The sequence below is a fragment of the Chinchilla lanigera genome, unplaced genomic scaffold (genome assembly GCF_000276665.1).
Source record: "Chinchilla lanigera isolate Chin_1 unplaced genomic scaffold, ChiLan1.0 scaffold00095, whole genome shotgun sequence".
In the NCBI taxonomy this organism is placed as follows: Eukaryota; Metazoa; Chordata; class Mammalia; order Rodentia; family Chinchillidae; genus Chinchilla; species Chinchilla lanigera.
In genome coordinates this window covers 5,847,629-5,869,970 of record NW_004955496.1, presented here as the reverse complement: position 1 = coordinate 5,869,970, position 22,342 = coordinate 5,847,629, and the positions used below count along the sequence as shown (strand labels likewise).

At 46.6% G+C, this 22,342-nt stretch overlaps 1 protein-coding gene across 3 annotated transcripts in view; it reads left to right on the top strand.

Moving 5' to 3' along the window:
• The window catches only part of Nfkb1 (nuclear factor of kappa light polypeptide gene enhancer in B-cells 1), a gene marked incomplete in the record, with an annotated part of 108,262 nt that overhangs the window by 81,025 nt on the left and 4,895 nt on the right, over positions 1-22,342 (top strand). For all 3 annotated transcript variants that reach the window (XM_013505397.1, XM_013505396.1, XM_013505395.1), the window contains 10 exon segments: positions 1,017-1,193; positions 2,170-2,374; positions 4,970-5,084; positions 9,705-9,906; positions 10,158-10,327; positions 10,546-10,648; positions 19,746-19,870; positions 20,343-20,409; positions 20,574-20,746; positions 21,573-21,738. In XM_013505397.1, coding sequence (XP_013360851.1) covers positions 1,017-1,193; positions 2,170-2,374; positions 4,970-5,084; positions 9,705-9,906; positions 10,158-10,327; positions 10,546-10,648; positions 19,746-19,870; positions 20,343-20,409; positions 20,574-20,746; positions 21,573-21,738 — 1,503 coding nt within the window.

The window sequence follows — 22,342 nt, the reverse complement described above, 5'->3', positions numbered from 1 at the left end:
TTGGCTTTGTTTTTCATCCTGCAGTCAGGCCACACTTCGTTCCTTAAAATCGAGCACAGCTCCCTCTGCAGTCCCCGTGGCTGCTAAGAGAATGTGGTGTCCTCCACACACACTTGCTAAAGTCAGTGGCAGAATCGGGTTGTGAACTTGGTCTGCCCACAAACCCTAGGTGCTCTGGGGAACCTGTCAGACAACATAGTCGGACTGCAAATGGTCAGCAGACTGAAGAATGCGTGTCCAAGAATGCAAATTGAGACTGTGTCTCTACACCTTGCCTTGGTCGTTAGCATGAGGAAAAAAATCACTGCTCCGCTTTCAAGAATTTTAAAAATTTCACTTCCCTATAATACACAGAAGAGTTTTATTTCATTTTCCTCTTTCACAGATAAATGAAATGACACCTGAATTTTAGAAGTATAGTTTAAAAATATAGGGGCTGGGGATTTAGCTCAGCGGCAAAAGCGCCTGCCTGGCAAGCGCAAGGTCGTGAGTTCGGTTCCCGGTACCAGAGAAAAAAAACAAAAAAAATAAATAAATAAATAAAAATATAAAGAGGTGCTGGGTGTGGTGGCACACACTTGTAATTCTAGCACTCAGGAGGCTGAGGCAGGAGGATTGTTGTGAGTTCGAGGCCAGCCTGGACTGCATAGTGAGATCCTGTCTCAAAAAATAGAATAAAATAAGTGAGTATTTAAAATAGCCCCTAGCCAGGCATGGTGGCACATGCCTGTAATCCCGGCATTTGGGAGGCTGAGACAGGAGGATCACCATGAGTTCAAGGCCAGCTTGAACTACATAGTAAGACCCTGTCTCAAAAAAAAACAAAAACTAAATACATAAATAAATAAGCCCCAAAGGATGTTAGTTCTGACATGAAATTTTTCAGAATTACTTTAAGTTAGTGCTTTTACTTTCCCTCTCCAGTACACTTTCCTCTTGCCCTTAGTGACCTACTTGAAACAGCGAATTTTAACTTAGACTTGATGAGAAGCAGCTGTGTTTTGCATTTCCCACAGGAACCATAAACACTGAGTGTAATCAGGACCCGGAAGGCTGTGATGCGGGTGAACACGGGGAAATGATTACAACCACAGAAGCAGGGAAGAAGCCGGACAAGTCCAGCTCTGGGAAGGACGGGGTGCCCCTGACACACGCCCTGGGAGGAGAGGACAAGGATGTGGTGTTACAGAGTGGTGAGTCCGTCGGTGTGCTGCACTGGGGGGCAGAGAGGGCCCGTCCCACCCACGGAAGCTGTGTCCAGAGGGCAGGTTTCCCTTCCGTCCACCCTCTGTTCTGGGCCCAGTCACTCCTCGCGTGGGGACCCCACTACCTTTGCAGCAATTTCTGTGATCCACGTGTGCGTTCTGAGTCACAAGCAAGCGTCCGGGTTTCATGAGAGGCGTCGGCGCCTTGCCAGACACAGATGACAGGGAGCAATGTCCACGTCCCGGGCCACCGTCTCTAGCATGGAGCTTAGTGGTCATGCGGTGGTGGACGCTGCCGGCAGGTGGAGCTTTGCTTCCTTTCCAAGAGGCAGGGCGGGGTGGGAAAGCGGCGCTTGTGGAGTCGCCACTTGTGTGTGGCACAGTTGCGTCGTCTTCGATGTTCTCTCAGGTTCCTTCTACAGGCAGAGACTCCATAGCCACTTAGACTCCATAGCCACATGCAGTCTCTACCGTGTGTGCTTCAACCCCTCTCCCCCACCCCCTGACCATGCACCGACCACGCTCAGCCAGGAAGCACAGAACCACTGGTTGTGCGTGGTCTGTTGGAACATCACAGTGCCCCATTCCGACCTGAAGGACCAGACTTTACCAGAACACCAAATGACTGACTGAAAGTTATCTGCCTGTGACAGGGAGGTGTGTTTTATGACACACTGGCTAACCAGATAGTTGTTAAGGATTCTGGTGAGGAGTGATTCACCAAGAGATCAGTTATGTAAAATCATGGCACTGTCTAGTTATCACTCACTGGAGATTGATTGTTCCCTTTACAACAATGGACAGTGATCCATTTCTGAATTTCCCCTTGCTAAGCACAGACAGGCTTTTTAAAATCAGTCCCTAGCGCTGACTGCCAGTGAGCCAGTGTTCGTTGTGCCGCTTCTGGGCAACACGAAGCGGAGCCCCAGGAGGAGCCCCACACCAGCAAGGATGTCGTTTTCAGGACGCAAGCTCTGCCCCAGGTGTGGGGACCACCGTCACAGTGACAGTGGTCCCTACCTTGCAGACAACTTATTCCTGGAGAAAGCCCTGCAGCTCGCCAAGCGCCACGCCAACGCCCTCTTCGACTATGCAGTCACGGGGGACGTGAAGATGCTGCTGGCCGTCCAGCGCCATCTCACGGCGGTGCAGGACGAGAACGGCGACAGGTAAGCTGAGCTTCCAGGTGGTGAGGGTCTTCCCAGGGTTGGGGAACGCGGGGAATATTGTAGAAGTGATTGGTAAATATGGCGAATGTTTACGTAAAAGAGATGTTGCTAGGAATCTCCCTCGGAATACTCCTGTCACTTCACATATGCTCATCTGTCATCCTTGTCACTTTCTGAAGCAGCTCTGGAGTTCTCGTCCCTGAGTGTGTTTAATTGTGCTGTGGTGGGTGCCTCGTTGTCCTCCTGAATCCATTCAAAAGTTTCTCTTTTGTGGTCATTTTGACTTTGGGAAAGGGCCAGAAGTCACACAGCGCCAGATCGGGTGAATAAAGTGGATGAGAACACAGCATCATGTCTTTATGAGCCTGCCTTTGTGTTCAGTGGTGCCCAGCGGCACTCACCAGATTTTTGATCACATCCATTCTCTGTTAGGGTCACGGGACGGGCTGCAACCCTGATGCAGGTCTGACACCCCCATGCCACACCCCATTCCTGCAAGCGCACCACAGAGCCACCTGCCTCCTTTCTAAAACGGTTCTCTTCATCCTTTCATTGTGACTTCTAAAGCCATCTCAAAGGCCTATAAAAATAACAAGGGACGGGAGCCTTCAGATTCCAGGCTTATCTACAACCTTCCAAAAATAGCACGCACAAAGCGCAGGCCTTTTTTGTGGCTGAGCTCCTGGTGCTATCTTCTAAGTTAAAAACAGAAGCCTGCTCTGTAGAAAGGGCCGGCCTGGGGATTCGAGCAGAGACCTTTGTTCTCCATCCTCACAGCATAACTGAGGACGTGGTGAGACCACTGGTCTCATGCAGGTGCCACAAACAGCAGAAGGTACATTTAGGGCTAAAGAATCCAGGCGGCGATCTATAGCATCTGACCACAAGGGACAGCAGTTAACCCAGAGGGACAGCAGCATTTCCAGTGACAGTTCTAGGCCCTGTGGAGTTGATGCATCCCAGGAAGATGGGCACGCAGACATTAGCAGTGTGCCGATGTCCGGGGGACCCAGGCATATGGCTCCCATGGGTACAAGGAGAGGGAAGCACATCCAGGCAGGACCTGGACACCTCAACAGGCTTACAGGGGCCTTCCTGCCTCCTCAAAGGGCCATGGACACATGCACACAGGCACTCAGAGAGGCCAGAGGGATGCACTTGGGGAGCCCAGTGAGTGGTTCTCCTGAGAGTGTAGAGAAGGGATGGCTTCAGGCTAGTGTTGCCTCTGGGTGACAATCTGAATTCTGTGGTCATTGGTCATGTAGAAAACAAAATAAGAAAGCACGCCAAGTCTCCGGGTTCGAGAAGTTCCCCGAGGACATGAACATCAGGGAAGGTGGGAAGCCTCTACTAGGAGATGCTTGCTGCTTAAAGAAGTTTTCAGGTGCTCTGAAGTCTGACCTCCATCTTGATCGCACACCTCATGTCCGTGTCAGATGTCAGGCTGCTTAGGGGTCACCTCCCAGTGTCCTGATTCACAAGGCAGAAATGAAACCCTGAAGCTGCTCTTCTGAAAATGCTCCAAGCAGTGAAATCACAGTTCCTTCTGAGACCCACCTGCACGAGGGGTCCTTGTCTACTGAGGTGCAGAGTGGGCAGCTGTGTTCCTCTTGCACGATGGTCAGGGTGAGCATGGCCCAACCCCATGTCATCTCTGCTCAGGAGCAGTACCCTGACGAGTCAGGTTATACCTCGGCTCCTTCCATCAAACACACGTGAGGACAGGGTTCCCTGCCTTCTAGGGTCATAGGATAACTTGTGTCAAATGTTTAGCATGATCTAGTAACTAGAAGCGCTCAGTAGTCACCCCTTTAGTGATGATTGAGTTGTTTCAAGTTAATAATAAGTGCTCATAGCAGGAGGGACTGGAGGGACAACCCAGCATTTCTGAGCTCAGTATCATTGCGCCCCAACTCCTGTCATCACATTGTCCTCCCTGGCAGCTATGGAGAGCTCAGTCCCACAGTTCACTGGCAGGGGCAGGGACAGAGGGGACAGCATCCCTCTGGTGCTGGGAGTCCTGGGGAGCACTCTGGGGGTGGATGGTGTGAACTGATCGCAGGATCAAGTAGCCACCCAGGAGGATGGGAGCAGCCTTCCAGAGGCACATGGGACGGGCAGCGTGGCTGCTCCCAGAGCACTGCTTCTGAGTGCTCCCCTCCTCAGAACCAGAAAGATCTCTCAGAAGCACGGCACTGTGATTTGGAGGAGGGCCAGGGAGCTACTTCTTCCTAAGTGGTTCCTGGTGCAGACTTTCACTCTGCGCACACCAGCTGTATGTCAGGAAGGTCGGGGAACAGGAGAAAGCACCTCTGAGACAGGAGCAGAGGTGGTGCTGGGACTCAAGTGTGGGTCCTCTGGCCCTTACAGCTCCAGGGACCAGGCGTGGACCCTCCCCTGCGCCCGCCCCCCCCCCCATGCATGGGCTCACCTCTGAGGACATTTCACATGTTCAGAATATCAGAATACATCCAGGCCGGAGTTAGACCGGGGATACAAGAGCCAGGCTCAGTCTTGGAGTCTGATCATTTGTTGAGAATTTCTTTCTTGATCCATGAACACCCTAGTGAGTTTTCTGTGCTGTTTCCATTCTAGCGTCTTACACCTCGCTGTCATCCACCTCCATGCCCAGCTCGTGAGGGATCTGTTGCAGGTGACCTCAGGTCTGATTTCTGAGGACATCATCAACATGAGAAATGATCTCTACCAGGTAAGCAGAAATCTGAAGGAGAAAAATCCATAAAAACTCATGGTTTGGTTTTGGTGTGTGTGCTGCGGTGTCAGCAGTGTTAACGGTAGCAAAAACACCACCAGACCTCACTGTAGGCGGCATCCAAAAGGCTGCTGGATGGAAACATTATGTTATGGGTCAGGACCCAAGTCACTGGACACTGAAATTGAACACCTTGAAGTTGTATTGTAGAGGGAGAACCTAGAATTAAAATGTCACATCTGTTGAGAAAAATAAAGTTGAAAAAAAATTAATTTGAGAAGCCCTCCTTTATCAGAATTTTGAGGTCTCCTGAAATGTACTTCAAACCCCAACATCCAGTATCTATCAAATAAAGGGGATGAAATCAGAACATGGTATCAAACACTGGGTTAAATAACCCTAAGTTATTGCAGGATGATCAGGCCCGCAATCTCCCAAGCGAGTGGACGTCGAAGGCTTAAATAAATGAGACAATGTAATGATTTCAGGGCACCAGGAGGGACTAACTCTCCTTCAGCTTCAGTATTCTCTGAGTTAGCCAAAGACTCCTCTGGGCGGTCCGTATTTATTTGGTTTTCAAACGAAGGAGGAGGATACTCAAGAAAACGCGGGAATCTTGCAGGACCTTGGGAGAATTTTCCCAAGTAGTAAATATGTCAGTCAGGAGAACTACTTTATCTTTAGGTTAGTATTTATTGTAGGAGTGTGGGGCCTGCAGCTGCAGTTTCCTTGTAGTAATTAGGGCTGGAGCCAAAGTCTTCAGCTGTGGCCTTATCTTGTCAGACAAACTGACTAAGCTTCAGACAACTCACAAGTAAACACGGAAAGCCAATTGGTTAATATTAAATCCTGCTCAGAGCCACTTTGTAGTGGTCCCAACAACATGGAGACAGCTCCCTGAGGAAAGCTGGGTACCAGAGCTTTGACCACATCAGGCTGAAGCAGAAATGATGTGCGAGTCCTGCACAGTGCAGAGAGGAGTTAACGGGGACTCCCAGCATCTGCCTGGGAGCTCGTGCGAGATTTGGGGGTGAGGCAAAGGCTGAAACTTCTTGGCAGAACGGAAGCCAGGGTGCAGTGTATCCTGCACAAGTCCTCTGTCCTTTATTACTTCTTATCTTTTCTATCATCTCATTGTAGCCATCTCCCATGCCTGGGAGGTTGGTGTGCGGGGACCCGATTCGGGTGCACAACGTGTCTCTCCAAAAGTATGGCCAACGATCACGTATTGTTACTTAACAAATGATCTTTACTTAGTAAAGATATCAGTTTCAGCTCTTGATTTTTAGTTTTTTCTGTCTTTCGGGGTGCTGGAGAGGGAACCCAGAGCCTTGAGTATGGTGAGCACAGATTCTGACACCCAGCTGCACCCCTGGCCCACCCCATTCTCAATATTTTACAGCAAGTGATATGGATCATTTTTCTTCTCTTACATGAAAGAATAAATTTTAATTTTTTTAAAGAAAATTAAATCTTAATTTATTTTCGCTTTAAGAGAAATTATTAAATTATCTTCCGTATTTTTATTTCTACATTTTAAAATGTGCTTTAAAAGCCCATGATGTTGCTGTGTAGCTCTCAGTGGATTTCTCCTGGGACTAGGTGTTTCCTTGTAGGGAAGATAACTTTCCCACTAAAGGCCAGACAGCAGCCAGCTTCTCCAGCTGTTTGCTTCACAGCAAGGGAAAATAAGGTTGGGGACTTTTCACTGACTCACGAAACAACTGTGATGAAGCCTGATTTTATATTTACATTTAAGGGATTCTCTTCTTTCAACCTTCATGCCATTTGGGGGCCTGTGGTATTTGGGAAGTCACTTGGCTCATAAAGCTTGATTCGCTCAGATTCCTAGACTGTTTTTTTAAACTGTCACAAGTATGTAAATAAAACCAGGACCAGGATTCATGGCTTCTCAGGCCTCCTTCCAAAGACTACCCTTCTGCACAGCCTGAGGTCCCATTCAAGGAAGTGATCGTTTTTCTGTGTATAATCAGAACCTGCAAAGGACCCAGCTCTACAGGATGAGCAGCTGCAGCTCATTCAGTGCAGAAGTCCTCTCCGTATCATTGGATTAGATGTATGGAGGCTCCAGGGTGCTAGAGTGAAGGCCAAAACCGCCCCTGTGGCCACTTCATCCTTCTGATTTGGGGACCTTAGGCAGAACACAGCTCCCTTATTCCAGCTCACATCTCTCTGGTTCCTGGCAAGGACTCTGGATTCCCTGGGATATCTTCTCAGACATGCGCATATGCTTGTACACACACACACACACACACATAAACCCAGTGACAACTTTGACTTGAGAACTAGGAACCACTACGACTGGGACTCTTTCTCTGTTTTGAAGGGTGTCTGATGGTATCATTCTTGGCTGGAGCATATACAGTTCTCTAAGTCATGCGGATTATTTGGCAGTTATCTTAAACATCCTCCCCCAAATACCTTCCACTAATCTTAGCACATTTCTGTGGCCATCTGTCGTGATCAAATCCCTCTCCCACCCACCCTAGAGACATGCTCAAAATAGTCCACATGCAGAGTTAGGGTTTTTGAAAATTTTCTCTCTAAACCATATATTCTCTTTCCTCTCACCCCACCTCCCCTCCACATGAACAACCACCCAGGGTATCTGATTTGAACCGTTTGGTGTGATGTTCCCACCAAACATGATCAGGTGGTTTGGGTGCATGTGTTTTTATGTTTTTAATGACTATAAATACACCAACATCTGTGGCTTTTAAAATAGTACAAAAGGCGACCTATCGGGAAGCCAGAGTGGCTCTCTCTGCAGGACACAAGTCCTTTCCCCCTATGCAAACATAGAATTCCTGTGTCTGCAGGGGCGAGATTTCTGTAGGTATTGGCTAAATACACTTGTGCATGGACTTAATTCCCAGTGCTGCACACTTGGCCTGCTTCTGCCTTCCCACCTTAGTGCTCAGCCCTGCAGAGAACAGCCATGCCCAGGTCCTCCCGCACCCCAGCTTCACGTTAGAAGCTCACTCAGTGTTCCATGCAGTAACGTCCAACACAGGCTCTGGGAGAAGGTCTGCCCAGGGCTCGCGCCCACAGACATAGCACACAGGCTGCTCAAGCCCGACTGTGTCACCTTCTAGGTGCAGCACGGGGGATCAACGCTAGATGTCTAAATGCCATAGAAAGCCTTGGTGGCACTATGAAAAAAAACTAAGAGCAAAACTTACTCATGCTAAGAGATTTTTGTATGATGTGAATAAAATGGTATAGAACTAAAGGTAATTTTTAATTTCTGAGCAGTGTAGTATTTTATAACTTCTGGTCTTTCTTACAGTCTTATTCACGCTCCATTTCCTGTTTTGTATAGCATTTCAGAAAACACAGATTAGCAAACAGCCTTTGATGACAGATTTGTTTTTAAGAGGAAAGTTCTTGGCAATAACACCAAAAGTTTTGAGGACATGATTCCATCCCAAGCCACAACTATAGTCCCAGAGAGAGATAAAGAAGAGTTATTGGGGGGCAAGGAGGGGGACATCCTGTTCCTGCTGTATTAAATGATCTCCGTCACTCAGATTTAGGTGGCTGGGCATTATTCACCCTCCCAGTTCCGTGCACCATGGTACCTACATCAGTGAGGACACTGGTGGCCACTGCTGCTTTGGGCAGCCACTACTCATGAAAGGGACTTCGGCAGGTAGTCACTGGATGGGCTGGATTGCAGAGCTATGCTCCTGGGAAGCAGACTGATTTGCATGAAGAATACTGCTGTCCTCTCTCAGTGACCTCCGTTCTTTGAAAGATACCTTCATGGTTGTGTTTGTCTTGCTCAGTTTTGAAAACACACAGTTTGCAAATCATCTCTCTGGCAGTCGCAGAAGCTTTCATCACATGAACATTTTGCTCATTAAGTGCCAGCAAAGTTCATCTGAGTGGCCTTGTCCTGGTTATGCTGTGTAGAGAACCGTGTAACAACACCTTTTGTGAAACGGTGGTAGTAGGGGAGTTATAATGATTGGTCTCATGATGCCGGCCCCTAGAACATTCTTTTTAACTTAGTAAGCTTATTTTCTGGGTCAGTAGAGAATGCTGGCACCTTTGTGAATGGTTTCTGCTGGGTTTACTTAAATTCCTTCATCAAACCATATCCTGATTTAATTTACTAATGTGATCAGCCAAAGCTAGACACCCAAGAAAACTCAATTTAGCACTGGATGAGTTAAAAAACATCATGGCCAATGTATCGAGAAGTGTACCTTTTTTTTTTTTTTTTTTTTTAGTGTACCTTGATTTAGTATAATTGTTTTATATTTTTTGGTCTGGCTGTTAATCTGTATTTATAACTAATTTGATAAAGACTTCAAAATAAATCAACTAATTTGATGCTGGCAGAAAAGAAAAAGAAATATCAACAGTCAGTCTGTGATAGAAATCAAACATTTAGAAGCTGTCCTCTGAGCCTTATAATTGAGAGACTATATGTTTCTCCAGTCCTAATGCTTCAGCAGCCAGTGAGAGGAAGCAGGAGCCCCCTTGCAGAAGTTGAGGGCCCTCGGGACAGGAGATGGCCAGGCAGTGAGGCTGCACCCAGAATGGCCCAGCCACACACAACGCCGGTTCTCCCACCCTTCATCCACACAGACGCCCTTGCACTTGGCGGTGATCACGAAGCAGGAGGACGTGGTAGAGGACCTGCTGCAGGCTGGAGCCGACCTGAACCTGCTGGACCGCCTGGGCAACTCTGTGCTGCACCTCGCTGCCAAAGAGGGGCAGGACAAAATCCTCAGCGTCCTGCTCAAGCACCGGAAGGCAGCGCTGCTGATGGACCAGCCCAATAGGGAAGGTAGGAGGCCGGCCACAGGTGCAGCCTGCTCTACTCGGTTTCTGAGCCATGGCTCAGTGTTGGCCTTTGCACCTCACATGATTTTCACCCAGAGTTGTCTCCTTAGTCACCTGGAGTTGGCCGTGTCTTGTGGGTGTCCTGTTTCTTACCATATCACTTTGCCTTCACGGTGGTTTGGGACGGTTACTCAGGAAGGCAAGTGGAGACCCGTGCCTGGAGACCCACGCGTGATGCCCTGTGCTCGGTTGCAGGTCTCAACGCCATCCACATTGCCGTGACAAGCAATAGTCTTCCGTGCCTGCTGCTGCTGGTGGCCGCAGGTGCCGATGTCAATGCCCAGGAACAGAAGTCGGGACGCACGGCACTACACCTGGCAGTGGAGCAGGATAACGTGTCCCTGGCAGGCTGCCTGCTGCTTGAGGTGAGCGGTTCAGCTGCCTAGGTGCTAGGGCAAATCCTGGGTGGTAGCTTTAACTGGGTTTAACACTTCAGCTTTGGGCTTCGGTCCACAGCTCGTGTGTCCCCTTCCCTGCTCAGCCACTGTCCCTGAGACGTCTGCACCCCGGGGCCGGGGTCATGCAGACTGGGAGGAGGGGACAAGGAGAGCGACCCGCTGAGCCTCTTGTGTGGCGGGTCTAGGGTGAAGCCCACGTGGACAGCACCACCTATGACGGGACCACACCGCTGCATATCGCAGCTGGGCGAGGCTCCACCAGGCTGGCTGCGCTGCTCAAGGCTGCAGGTAAGGGGCTGTGGTCTCGGTGGACAGTGCAGCCACCGGGGCAACCCGGCTGTGGGAGAGCGGTGGGTGCTAATGGCTTGGGTAGATGACGTCATATGGCCTGCCCTGCTGAGTTGCCACCTGGACGCACAATCCTGCTTCACCACCACGGTCACATTAGCTTCCACTCTGATTCTCCTGTTTGCTTCTGGTTTGGGCTGCTTCACACAACTCCCAGAGGAAATTCTTCAAGCAGTGTTCAGTTCCACGTAGAATTCTGCATGTCTCTGCCTGCATCATGGTCCCCAGGGGAGCAAATCACTGGTGTAGACACATCTCTGGGACAGAACAGACAGCCCTGGCCAGGGAGTCACTGAGCTTGGTTCTGCCATCCCTGCACCTCCGACCTGTGTGCTGGAACCTCCAGGGTTCTCCCCGTGTTTCCCACTGTGCTCAGGGCCACAGGTGTCTTCAAGTTGGTCTCTGTCATGTGGGCGTGGAAGGCTGCTCTGCCGACCTCTGAGTCCCTGCAGCTTTGGCTGCACAGAACCTTCACACTCTGACTCACTGATTTTGTTTTAAAGTTTTTAGAAGGTGAGTGCTTCATAAATCCAAGAAATCTGGGCAGAGCAAGGCACCATCTCAAACATGCAAGAGCTCTTTCCCTTAAGGGGACCCTATTTTTCTGACCTGTAGAGTTAGACTCCAGATCAGCAGCAGCCTTTTCTTTGCTTCTCTGTCAAATTCAACTTTTCTTGGCTGGGAGGTCCTGGTCTCAGCACACCTGAACCATTGTGGAAGTCTCTAGTTACTCTGAAGAAACATCCTCAGACTGCAAGCTGTAACCCTTCCATAAAGGTATTCCCCTGTCAGGCGTGGTGCCACACACATGAAAGCTAGAGCACTCTTGGCAGAGGCAGGAAAAGTGTCATAAGTTCAAGGCCGGCTTGGGATACATAGAGACACCCAGTCTCAAGAAACCACAAGACTTCAGACTGGCAGAGACAACATGGCTGAATAGAGAAAGTACCTCCTTCAGAGCTACTCAGAGAAATTCAACTAAAACACACGTAATTGGAAGAAAGGGGAGGGACATACACCCTGAAACTAAAATCAGTCTGACATAAGAGATGAATAGATCAAACTAAACAAAGATAAAAGACTTAATAAAATGGCTGGCCAGCCTACTTGACTGCTGGTGGGTTCTCGGATCAGGATGACTGCCTGCCATACTTGGAATCTTGACAAAGAAGAAAAAGGATATATTAAAGTAATGTGGTAAATCAAGCCATACAGGATAGACTTGGGATACAAGGTCCCCTGCCTGTTCTGCCTTCCTCCAAACATGCAACTCTATAGCCTAGCAGTAAATTCTGCTGGCAGAAACTGCTCTCTCCCTGACAGTTTTCAGCCAGTTTTCCTTTTTTTTTTTTTTTTTTTTTTTTTGGTCTTTTTCTTTCCCTTTTTCCTTTTTTCTCTTTTCTTTTCCTTTTCTTTCTTCTTTTCTTCCCATTCCTTGTGTGCACCAGAGTGCTAACTGGAACCACCAGGAACAAGATTAAAGACTACAGGGGTGCATAGTAAATGGAACAGCTAACCCCTGCCCTATGGCTTGTGGTTAGAGAGGCACAGGAATTAAACAGCCCTGCACCTCAGGACTGTGGAGCTCTAGGCTGTCACCATGCTGCTGGGAGCAGGAGCAGAAAGGCACCCCAAAACACCCCCATCTCACCCAAGGAAGTTACAGACTACAGCAGAAGCAGGTGACAGTGGCAGCAGAACTTGTAAAGCATTGAATGAGAAGTTAGCACCCCACCTCAGGAGAGGAATAAGAATTGGGACTGAGCAGACTTGGACTGCAATACCAGGAGCAGAGGACCAGACCATATCTCAGCATCCAACCCCATGTCCAACAAATAACCTGAGAGGACAGAGATCTGCCAGTTGAAAAGGAACACAGAAGGCTGAGCAAGGACCAGGAGGAGCCAATGGTCCACAGGACTGGGAACAGCCCCATCTCTGTCTCAAAACAGCACAGCAACTGGGAGAGAGATGCTGCTAAGAGAAATAGGGTAAGGCATGGGAGGCCATAAGGGACATATAGGAAGTCTGTCCCCATAAGGGACATATAGGCTGAAGACTGTGGCCCCAGTCCCCCACATCTGGAGGTTAGGATCAGCCTCAAATCCAGCACAAACTGTACTGCAGGCTAGGCAATATTATCCAGGTAGTTTTGGGCCCTCAGTGGACACTAGAGGAATTTTTTAAAATTTTATTTTCTTTTTCTTTTTTTTGCTAGTTTGTGGTTTGTTTCCTTTTCTTTTTTTTTTTTTTGTCTTTATCTATATTTTTGTTCTAATCTATTTGTCTTATTTCCCCCTTTTCTCAATTTACCTCTCTAGACTTAATCATATTTTCATGAGTGAATAGTCTCTCATTTTTCTGGTCAACTTCAATAATCCCTTGCTTACTCCTTCATTCTTTCTCTTCTGCCCTCTTCTCTAGTTTCCCAAACCTTGCATGATTATTCTTTGTCCTCCAGCCTGTCTTCTACTTTATTTCTTTTCAGTTATCTCTCTTTATCCACTGACCTTCTTAGATTTCCCCACCACAAGGTAAAACCACTCTACCAAGGGGAAACACTTTCCATACAAGCTCCCAATTTACGATTGGTTCTATTACATAACTGTAGATTTTGTGTCTATGGTTAAAGATACAAAATTAATAGTTACCACAGTTTGTCAGTTTCTAAAGTGTTCTTGATGCTATTGTCAGGGCTAATTATACTACTTTAGCTAGGATGCCATATCTGCTTTAATCAGTTGTTCTCACTTCGGTAACAATACTGGGAAGTTCTGGGGTAATAATCTCACCCCATCCCAGCACTACAGGACTGGGAACTGAGGCAAACAGACACCAACATCTCACTCTTAATTAATTGGAAAGGTAGGTTCTTGGGACAGAAACAAACTAAAAACCTCTTATACACAGAAGACATCATGAAGACCAAGCCTTGCGTAGAGAGCCATTACTACTAGTGATAAAGTTACCTACTACAAAAACTTACAAGGATCAACACAGAAAACAAACTGAAAACTTTTGAAATAGAAAATGACAAGATGCACAAGCAAAATGCAACTTCAGACCTCCAGCCCACCCAGAACAAGTCCAAGAGATAGAGAAAAATGGAAGACAATACTTGACATTTCTGAAATGATAGCAGCTGAAGTAAAAAAAAATAAATCCATGAGGCTATAGAGGAAATCAGATCAGAAATAATCTCTCAGGTTAAAAAAAAAAAGTCAATATTTATACAGGAATTGCTCAGCAAATCTAGAGTAAAGATAGATAAAAAATAGATGATGATAGGAAGAGGATGGAAACTGAATGATCAATATAGGAATGAAGTAGAATACATGAAATGGATTCAAACAGATATCCAGGACATTAAAAATTCCACTGAAAGCTGGCAAAACCACTTGAACAAAATTGAAGACAGACTTTCAGACCCTGAAGACAAGATCTCAACTAGCAATCAAGAAAGGAAAACTCTCTTGAAAATAACAAAACTATCAGGAAATAACAATTCAACAGCTGCAAGACAACACAATGAAAAATAATATAAGAATAATTGGTGTCAATGAAAAAAACCAGGAGTCAACTCATAAAAACACTATTTGCAGAAGTAATAACAGAAAATTCTCCAAGCATGGAAATAAAATCTGATGTACAGATAAGTGAAACATATACAACTCCAGTTAGCCACAACCAAAATAAATCTACACCCAGACATATAATAAAGATTGCAGAAATTCAGCACAAGAACAGTCTATTAAAAGTTGTTAGAGGAAAGAAACAGATCACCTCTAAATCACCTCTAAATCACAGCAGACTTCTCAACACAAACCCTAAAGTCAAGAGTTTGGAGTGAAGTATTTCAAGTCCTCAAAGAAAAAAACTTCCAACCCAGATTGATGTAACGTGCAAAACTATCTTTCAAAATTAATGGAGAAATAAGATAGTCCCATGATGAAGAACAACTGAAGAAATTCATGACCACCAAACCAACACTACAAAGGGTACTGAAAAATATTGTAGACAGAGATTCAAAATGACCACAATTCTAAGAACAACAACAGAAAGAAAACCACGAAGCAGGGCAAACAATTCAACAGGAAAAGTAGAGAACCAACAGCAGGAAAATAAATGACAAAGATAAGCCAATACCAATGTAAATGGCCTCAATTCACCAATCAAAAGAAACAGACAGGCAGAAAGGATCAAGAAACAAGATCCAACAATGTGCTGTATACAAGAAAGACATTTAACTCAAAAAGATTGAGGGACTAAAAATGAAAGGGTGGAAAACCATACCCCATGCAACAGGAGCCCAGAAAAAAGCAGGTGTAGCTATTCTGTTTGCAGACAGTGTGAACTTCAAACCAAGAATGTTCAAAAGAGATAAAGACAGTCACTATATACTTGTTCCTCCTTCCAGAGTTGGAAGTAACAATCATAAATACATATGCATCAAATACAGGAACACACAACTATTTACAATACATATTAATAAACATGAAAAGTCAAATGAGCAATAACACAATTGCAATGGAGTACCTTAACACCCACTGTCACAAATAGATAGATTAACCAGACAAAAAATAAGCAAAGAAATACTAGAATTGAAATATCAAACCTATGAACAAATGGACTTTGTAGATGTTTACATAGTATTCCACCCAACAACATCAGAATACACATTCTTCTCAGCTACACATGGGACGTTCTCTAAAATAGACCATATACTAGCCCACAGAACATCCTTTAGTAAATGCAAAAGAATTTAAATTATCCTATGTATATTATCTGACCATAGTGCAATGAAATTGGAAATTAACAGCAAAAGAAACCACAAAAACACATGGAAATGAAAAACACCCTCTCGAACAACTAGTGGGTCACAGATGAAATTAAATAATATCTACAATTAAACAAAAATGCTGATACAACATATTGGAACCTTTGGGACACATGAAAGCAGTCCTAAGAGGGAAATTTATAGCAGTGAATTCTTGCTTCGGAAAAACAGAATGAGTGCAAATAACCTAATGTTGCACCTCAAGCTTCTAGAAAAAGAGCAAGTAAAGCCTAAAGCCCAAAGAAGGGAGGAAATTATAAAGACCAGAGTGGAAATTAACACAATTACATCTAAGAAAACATTACAAAGAACCTATGAATCAAAGAGTTGGTTCTTTGAAAGAATAAATAAAATTGATAAACCCTTAGCCAATCTTATCAAACAAAAGGAAAGACAGATTCATGCAATGAGGAATGAGAAGGGTGAAATCACTACAGATCCTGTGGAAATTGAGAAGGTCATCAATGCCTACTTTGAAAATCTTTACTCTCACAGGATGGAAAACACAGAAAAAGTGAAGAGATTCCTAGATATATACAAATTACCAAAGCTGAATTAAGAAGATATAAATATTCTGAATAAACCAATATCAGTCAGTGAAATTGAAAATGTAATTAAAAACTTAGCAACAAAGAAAAGCTGAGGTCCTGATAGATTTACTGCTCAATTCTACAAGAAATTTAGAGATTTGATACCAGTACTCCTCAAACTCTTTAATGAGAGTGAAAGGGAAGCAATACTCCCTAACTCATTCCTGGAGGCAAGTATTACTCTGATACTAAACCAGAGAAAGACCCAACCAAAAAAAGAAACCTACAGGCCAATCTCCCTAATGAACATAGATGCCAAAAAACCTCAGTAAGATACTAGCACACAGAATGCAGCAAATTATCAAGAAGATTATACACCATGACCAAGTGTGATTCATCCCAGGAAGGCAGGGATGGTTCAACATACCCAAATCAATAAATGTAATACACTGTATCAACAGAACCAAAGACAGAAATCACATGATCATCTCAATTGATGCAGAAAAAGCTTTTGATAAAGTCCAAAACTCATTCATGATAAAAGTCCTACAGAAAATTGGAATAATTGTTACCTCAACCTGATAAAAGCCATCTATGACAAACAAAAAGCCAACACCATACTAAATGGACAAAAACTAAAAGCTTTCACTCTAAAATCAGGAAGAAGACAAGGATGTCCACATCACCTCTCCTATTCAACATAGTTCTGGAAACACTAGCCAGAGCAATTAGACAAGAGAGAAAAATAAAAGGAATAAGGATGGGAAAGGAAGAAGTTAAATTATTATTTGCAGATGACATGATACTCTACATTGAAGACCCCAAAAACTTCACCAAAAGACTTTTAGATTTAATAACCAAATTCAGAAGCATAGCTGGATACAAAGTTAACACTCAAATCAATAGCATTCCTGTACACAAATAACAAACTCACTGAGAGAGAAAATAGGGAAACCACATCCTTCACAATAGCATCCAAAAAAAATGAAATACTTAGGAATCAATCTGACAAAGGAAGCAAAGGATCGGTATATTTAAAATTACAATACTCTGAAAAAGGAGATTGAAGAAGATATCAGAAAATGGAAAGATATCCCTTGCTCATGGATAGGAAAAATCAACATAGTGAAAATGGCCATACTCTCAAAATTCTTATGCAGATTAATGCAATCCCAGTCAAAATACCATTAGCATATCTCATAGAACTGGAGAAAACAATCCCAAAATTTATCTGGAACCAGAAGAGACCTAGAATAGTAAAAGCAATTCTGGGCAACAAAGGCAAGGCAAAAGGCATCACAATCCCTGACTTGAAATTATACTACAAAGCTACTGTGATAAAATCAGCATGGTACTGGCAAAAACAAAAAACAAAACAAAAACCCTGAGGACCAGTGGAACAGCTTGGAAGATGCAGATACAACTACAAACACACTCAGCTGCCTCATCTTTGACAAGGGGCCAAACATGTTCACTGGAAGAAAGATAGTACCTTCAATAAATGATGTTGGGAAAACTTGCTCTCTCTATGCTGAAGCCTAAAACTAGGCCCCTCTCTATCACCATGCACTAAACTAAAGTCAAAATGTATCAAAGATCTAAATACTAAAACAGAAACACTAAAGTTACTGGAAGAGAAGGTAGGTAAAAATCTTGACGACATAGGTGTGGGCAGAGACATCATGAACAAAACCCAGACCACACAGGAAATACTACAAAGCATCAGCAAATGAGGTCATCTTATTGAAAAGCTTTTGCACAACAAGAAAAACACCAACAGAGTCAAAAGACAACCCACAGAGTGGGAAAAAATTATAGCCAGTTGCCCTTAAACAAATGACTTGTATTTAGAACATATAAAGAATTGGAAAAAAGTCAGGCCCCCAAAATTCAAAGACTCAGTCCAAAAAACAGCATTTGACAGTGCTGCCACTGGCCACAAAATTCTCAAAGGAAGAATTACAGATAGCAAATAAATACATGATAAAGTGTTCAACAATATTGGTCATTTGAGAGATGCAAATTAAAACAACACTGAGATTCCCTTTCACTCCAGAAAGAATGGCTATCACCAAGAAATCAACCAATAACAAAGGTTGGTGGGGCTGTGCAGAAAAAGGAACCCTTCCCCATTATTGGTGGGGGCATAGAATAGTGCAACCACTGTGGAAATCAGGATGGAGATTCCTCAAAAAACTAGAATTAGAGGTCTCATTTGACCCAGCTATTCCCCTGCTGGAATCTTCACAGAAGAATTAAAAGCATCATACCACAACAATAGATGTACACCCATGTTTACAGCAGCACAATTTATAATAGCTAGATCTTGGAAACAACCCAAATGCCCATCAACTGAGAAATGGATAAAAAGTTGTGGTATTTGTATGCAATGGAGTACTACTCAGCCATAAAGAAAGATAAACTTGACTTTTATAGATAAATGTCTGCAACTCGAGACTATACTCAAAATGAAATAAATTAGACTCAATATGATGTGCAAACATCATATTATTTCCCTGGTGTGAGAAACTGAAAGAGTAAATAAGGTCTGAAATATACAGTAGGTATTGTGAAATGGGAAGAAAGTATTTAAAAGGAAATAGGAACTAGGATGGGTTAAAGGGGAAAGAACAGTAGGGAAAAGGGAAAAAATGCAAGTCAGTTATACTATTAGTGTCTCTTAGTTCATTAAAAAGGAAGGTTTGTGCTAATATTGATTGGAGAAATTTCTCTGCCCATATCTTGTACCCTGAGCAGCATGTGAGCAACATGGGATGTATCAACTATTGTTAGTCTCCTATTATTTTGTTATGAAATTTTGTTTTACCATTTTTCCATTAAAAAAAAGAAAGAAAAAAACTGCACGAACCAAAGGCTCTCCCTCGAATTCTGAGAATCTCGCAAAGCAGCAAGCAGCAGCCTCTCTGACACAAACAAGGACACAAATACAAAGTCTACTCCTGAGCTCAGCATTGTGGAGAAGATCACACAGGGCACAGAGGCAGCTTGACCTTTCATCCTGAAAGGGCGTGTTGGTGCACCCCAGCCACCCAACCGCGGCCTGGCGCTGCCCCAAATGAGTGGCTATCTCTGAGCAGCCACTCATTTGATGTTCAGGTCAGGTCTGCTGGTTTCTTGCTAGAAGCTGAAGAGCACACCGCATCTCCCAAGATTCATCCCCCGTGTCTCAGTAACCACACGTTCTGCCACCGCACGGGCTCTTCCGCTGTCTGTGCGAGGGCCAGGCCTGGCAGGGCTGTCCTCAGGGGAGAACTGACAGTGCTGCCACTGGCCACGAGGCGGGTAGAGAAGAGGGGGAGATGCAGCCATACAGGATGCAGTTGCACAGTGACCCCGACTCTCAGGCTACCCTTGTCTCTGCGAACTGCTGGTCCTCAGGCAGAGCACACACTGCAGAGTTAAGGTCAGACTGTTAAAAGTCTTGTTTTCAGAGTGTGCTGGGCTCCCCACAGCATCCCGAGACACCTCTAGATCAAGTAAATCTGAATTGAGAATGAAGCCTGTGGGTATTCAGTGGAAACATTGTAAACACTAGAAATGACCTGAGCGGTCACCTCCAGTGGCCAATGTGATTTACCTTGGGGCATCTGACCCTGCCACCAGTTGGAGTGAGGGAATGGGGTGCCTGACGCTGTCCCTGGCTTCACAGGGGCGGACCCCCTGGTGGAGAACTTCGAACCTCTATACGACTGGGACGAGTCCTGGGAAAGGGCTGGTGAGGATGAAGGCGTGGTGCCAGGGACGACGCCACTAGACATGGCAGCCAGCTGGCAGGTGAGTGCTGGGTGGGCTGAGGCTGGGCATCAGCAGGCTGTGAGCATAGTGGAGACCAGAGAGGCCAGGACAGAGTGCAGAGCTCAAACGTGGCTCCATGCCACACATCACAGTCCCAGGCAAGAGGTGTGCCTGTGAACTGGACATAGGACACAGGAACAAGGGGGAACCTCTGAGTTTCTGTAAATAACAGGGCACAGTGGCTAAAAGCCTTCCTTCAGCAATGCTGAACTGAGGCCGGAATGGAGAGGCTGTCACTGAGCCTTTAAGGGGGAGGTGGCCACACATGGGTCTCCCACGGGACAGGCTCAGTGCTCTCCAGAGGAGCTTGATGTCACATCTGGAACCTGCTGGTGGCCCAGATGACAGAGCTCCCCTTCTATGACTGAGCCACGGGGGACCTCAGACACCAGAGACCCAGAGCTGGACAGCTCCTAGCCTAACATCTGTGGGCTGTTTCTCCACCCAACAGGTATTCGACATCCTAAACGGGAAGCCATACAACCCTGAGGTCATAGCCGATGACCCCCTGGCCCAAGGTGCGTGGTGTGGGCAGTGTGTCGTGCAGGGTTGGGTGTGGCCTTGGAGGAGGGAGGGGTCAATCGTCTGCTCTGGGTCCCTGAGCTGAGACCTGGCTGTGTCCTCGGGGAGGTTGGGGCCAGTGGGGGGTTGAGACTAGCGTGCCTCCTCTTTGTCCTCACAGGGGACATGAAGCAGCTGAGTGAGGAGGCCAGGCTGCAGCTCTACAAGCTGCTGGAAATCCCCGACCCGAAGAGAAACTGGGCGACACTAGCACAGAAGCTGGGCCTGGGCATCCTGAACCACGCCTTCCGGCTGAGCCCCACACCGGCCAAGACGCTCATGGACAACTACGAGGTAACACGTTCCCTGCCACGGAACCACATAGCCGGGCTCTTTCTGTGTACATCACAATCGGGATACTGTCCCCTCCCTGCTGCGGGGAAGAAAACCTGCCCAGCCCAGGAGGGGTCAGTGAGGGGACTTGCATTTTCCACTCATCTCCGGATGTCAAGACAGCTGTTTCCAAATATTCATGAGGATGCCACCTATGAGAAGCCAGGGCTGTCACCACGCAGAACTCCCGAGCAAGCACGGTAGCTAGCACACGGCTTCTGTCCCCGAGAATGCCCCGGTCGTAGCCCAGGAGGAGGACTCATCCTGGAGATGACCCTCAGGGGGGCCGACCACTAGTGGCTGCTTCTTCTGACAATAAAGGTGGAAAACAGAGGGCGAGTTCTTTTCTGTTGAAAATGCATTGTTTGCTGTTGTCTCAGTGGACCCAGAGCTTTAGCTTGCACAGAGATACAGTGGGAACCTCACTCTGGGTACCTTCTCTCTCCATCTCTCTCTCTCCCCCTCTTCCCACCTCTCTCCCCCCATCCCTCTGGCTCTGTCCGTCTGTCTGTCTGTCCATCTCTCTGTCCGTCTGACTTCTCTCCCTCCCTCCTCCTCTCTCCACTCTTCTCTCTCCTTACAATAAACCACTTCTCTGTGATTTCCTCTGTGTTGGGGAGCTGAGACAGGAAGCTGGACTGAAAGGCACATGTCCCTGTCACCCTCTGTGCCCCTTGCAGTCCCACCTGGCTGCCAGTGTGAACAAAATGGCATGGAGAGGGACAGGACGGGAGCAGGCCGCAGTGTTTCCAGCCTGAGCTCTAGATGGTGCTTTCTCTCTCTCCAGGTCTCCGGGGGAACCGTCAAGGAGCTGATGGAGGCCTTAGGACAGATGGGCTACACGGAAGCCATCGAAGTGGTCCAGGCAGGCTGCTGCCGCTCAGGAACCCCCAGCCCCATGAAGGGCACCACGCAAGCCCCCCTGCCATCCCTGTTGCTGTCACCACAGTTTGGTAAGGGTACACCGGGTATATCAGGGTGTTCCCACTTCCTGCGGGTATGGGGTTTCAGGTCTCGGGATACAGAGGGCAGAGCCATCCCCGCTGTCACCCTCTGTCCCTCGTGACACCGTTCATATGAGGGACAGTGACGCAGACACATGAGCTACCTGGCTTCCCGTCAGTACCACACCCAGCAGGATACGGCAGGGTGAGGTGACCCCACTCTCACCAAAGGAGAGGGACTCAGAGAGGGCACAGCGGAGGGGTGGGGACCAGGCCAGACCAGAGTGACACCCCCAGTGCTCCCAGAGACCCATCTTCCTCAGGGTCCTCTCCATGCTCAGGACACTGACCTGCCCACCAGGCAGCCCACCAGCACACATCCGCCCAGACCTGGTTCCAGCCACTCCCCAGCCCCTCCGTCTCCACCAGGCTTCTCCGCTCCCACAGCATGCCTGATGCCCCCCTGCCCCCCCGCCCCGGGCCTCATCCTGTGCTCCCACCTTCCACCCTCAGAAACAACACAGCTGGGGCTGGGGATTTAGCTCAGTGGCAAAAGCGCCTGCCTGGCAAGCGCAAGGTCATGAGTTCGGTTCCCGGTACCGGAGAAAAACCA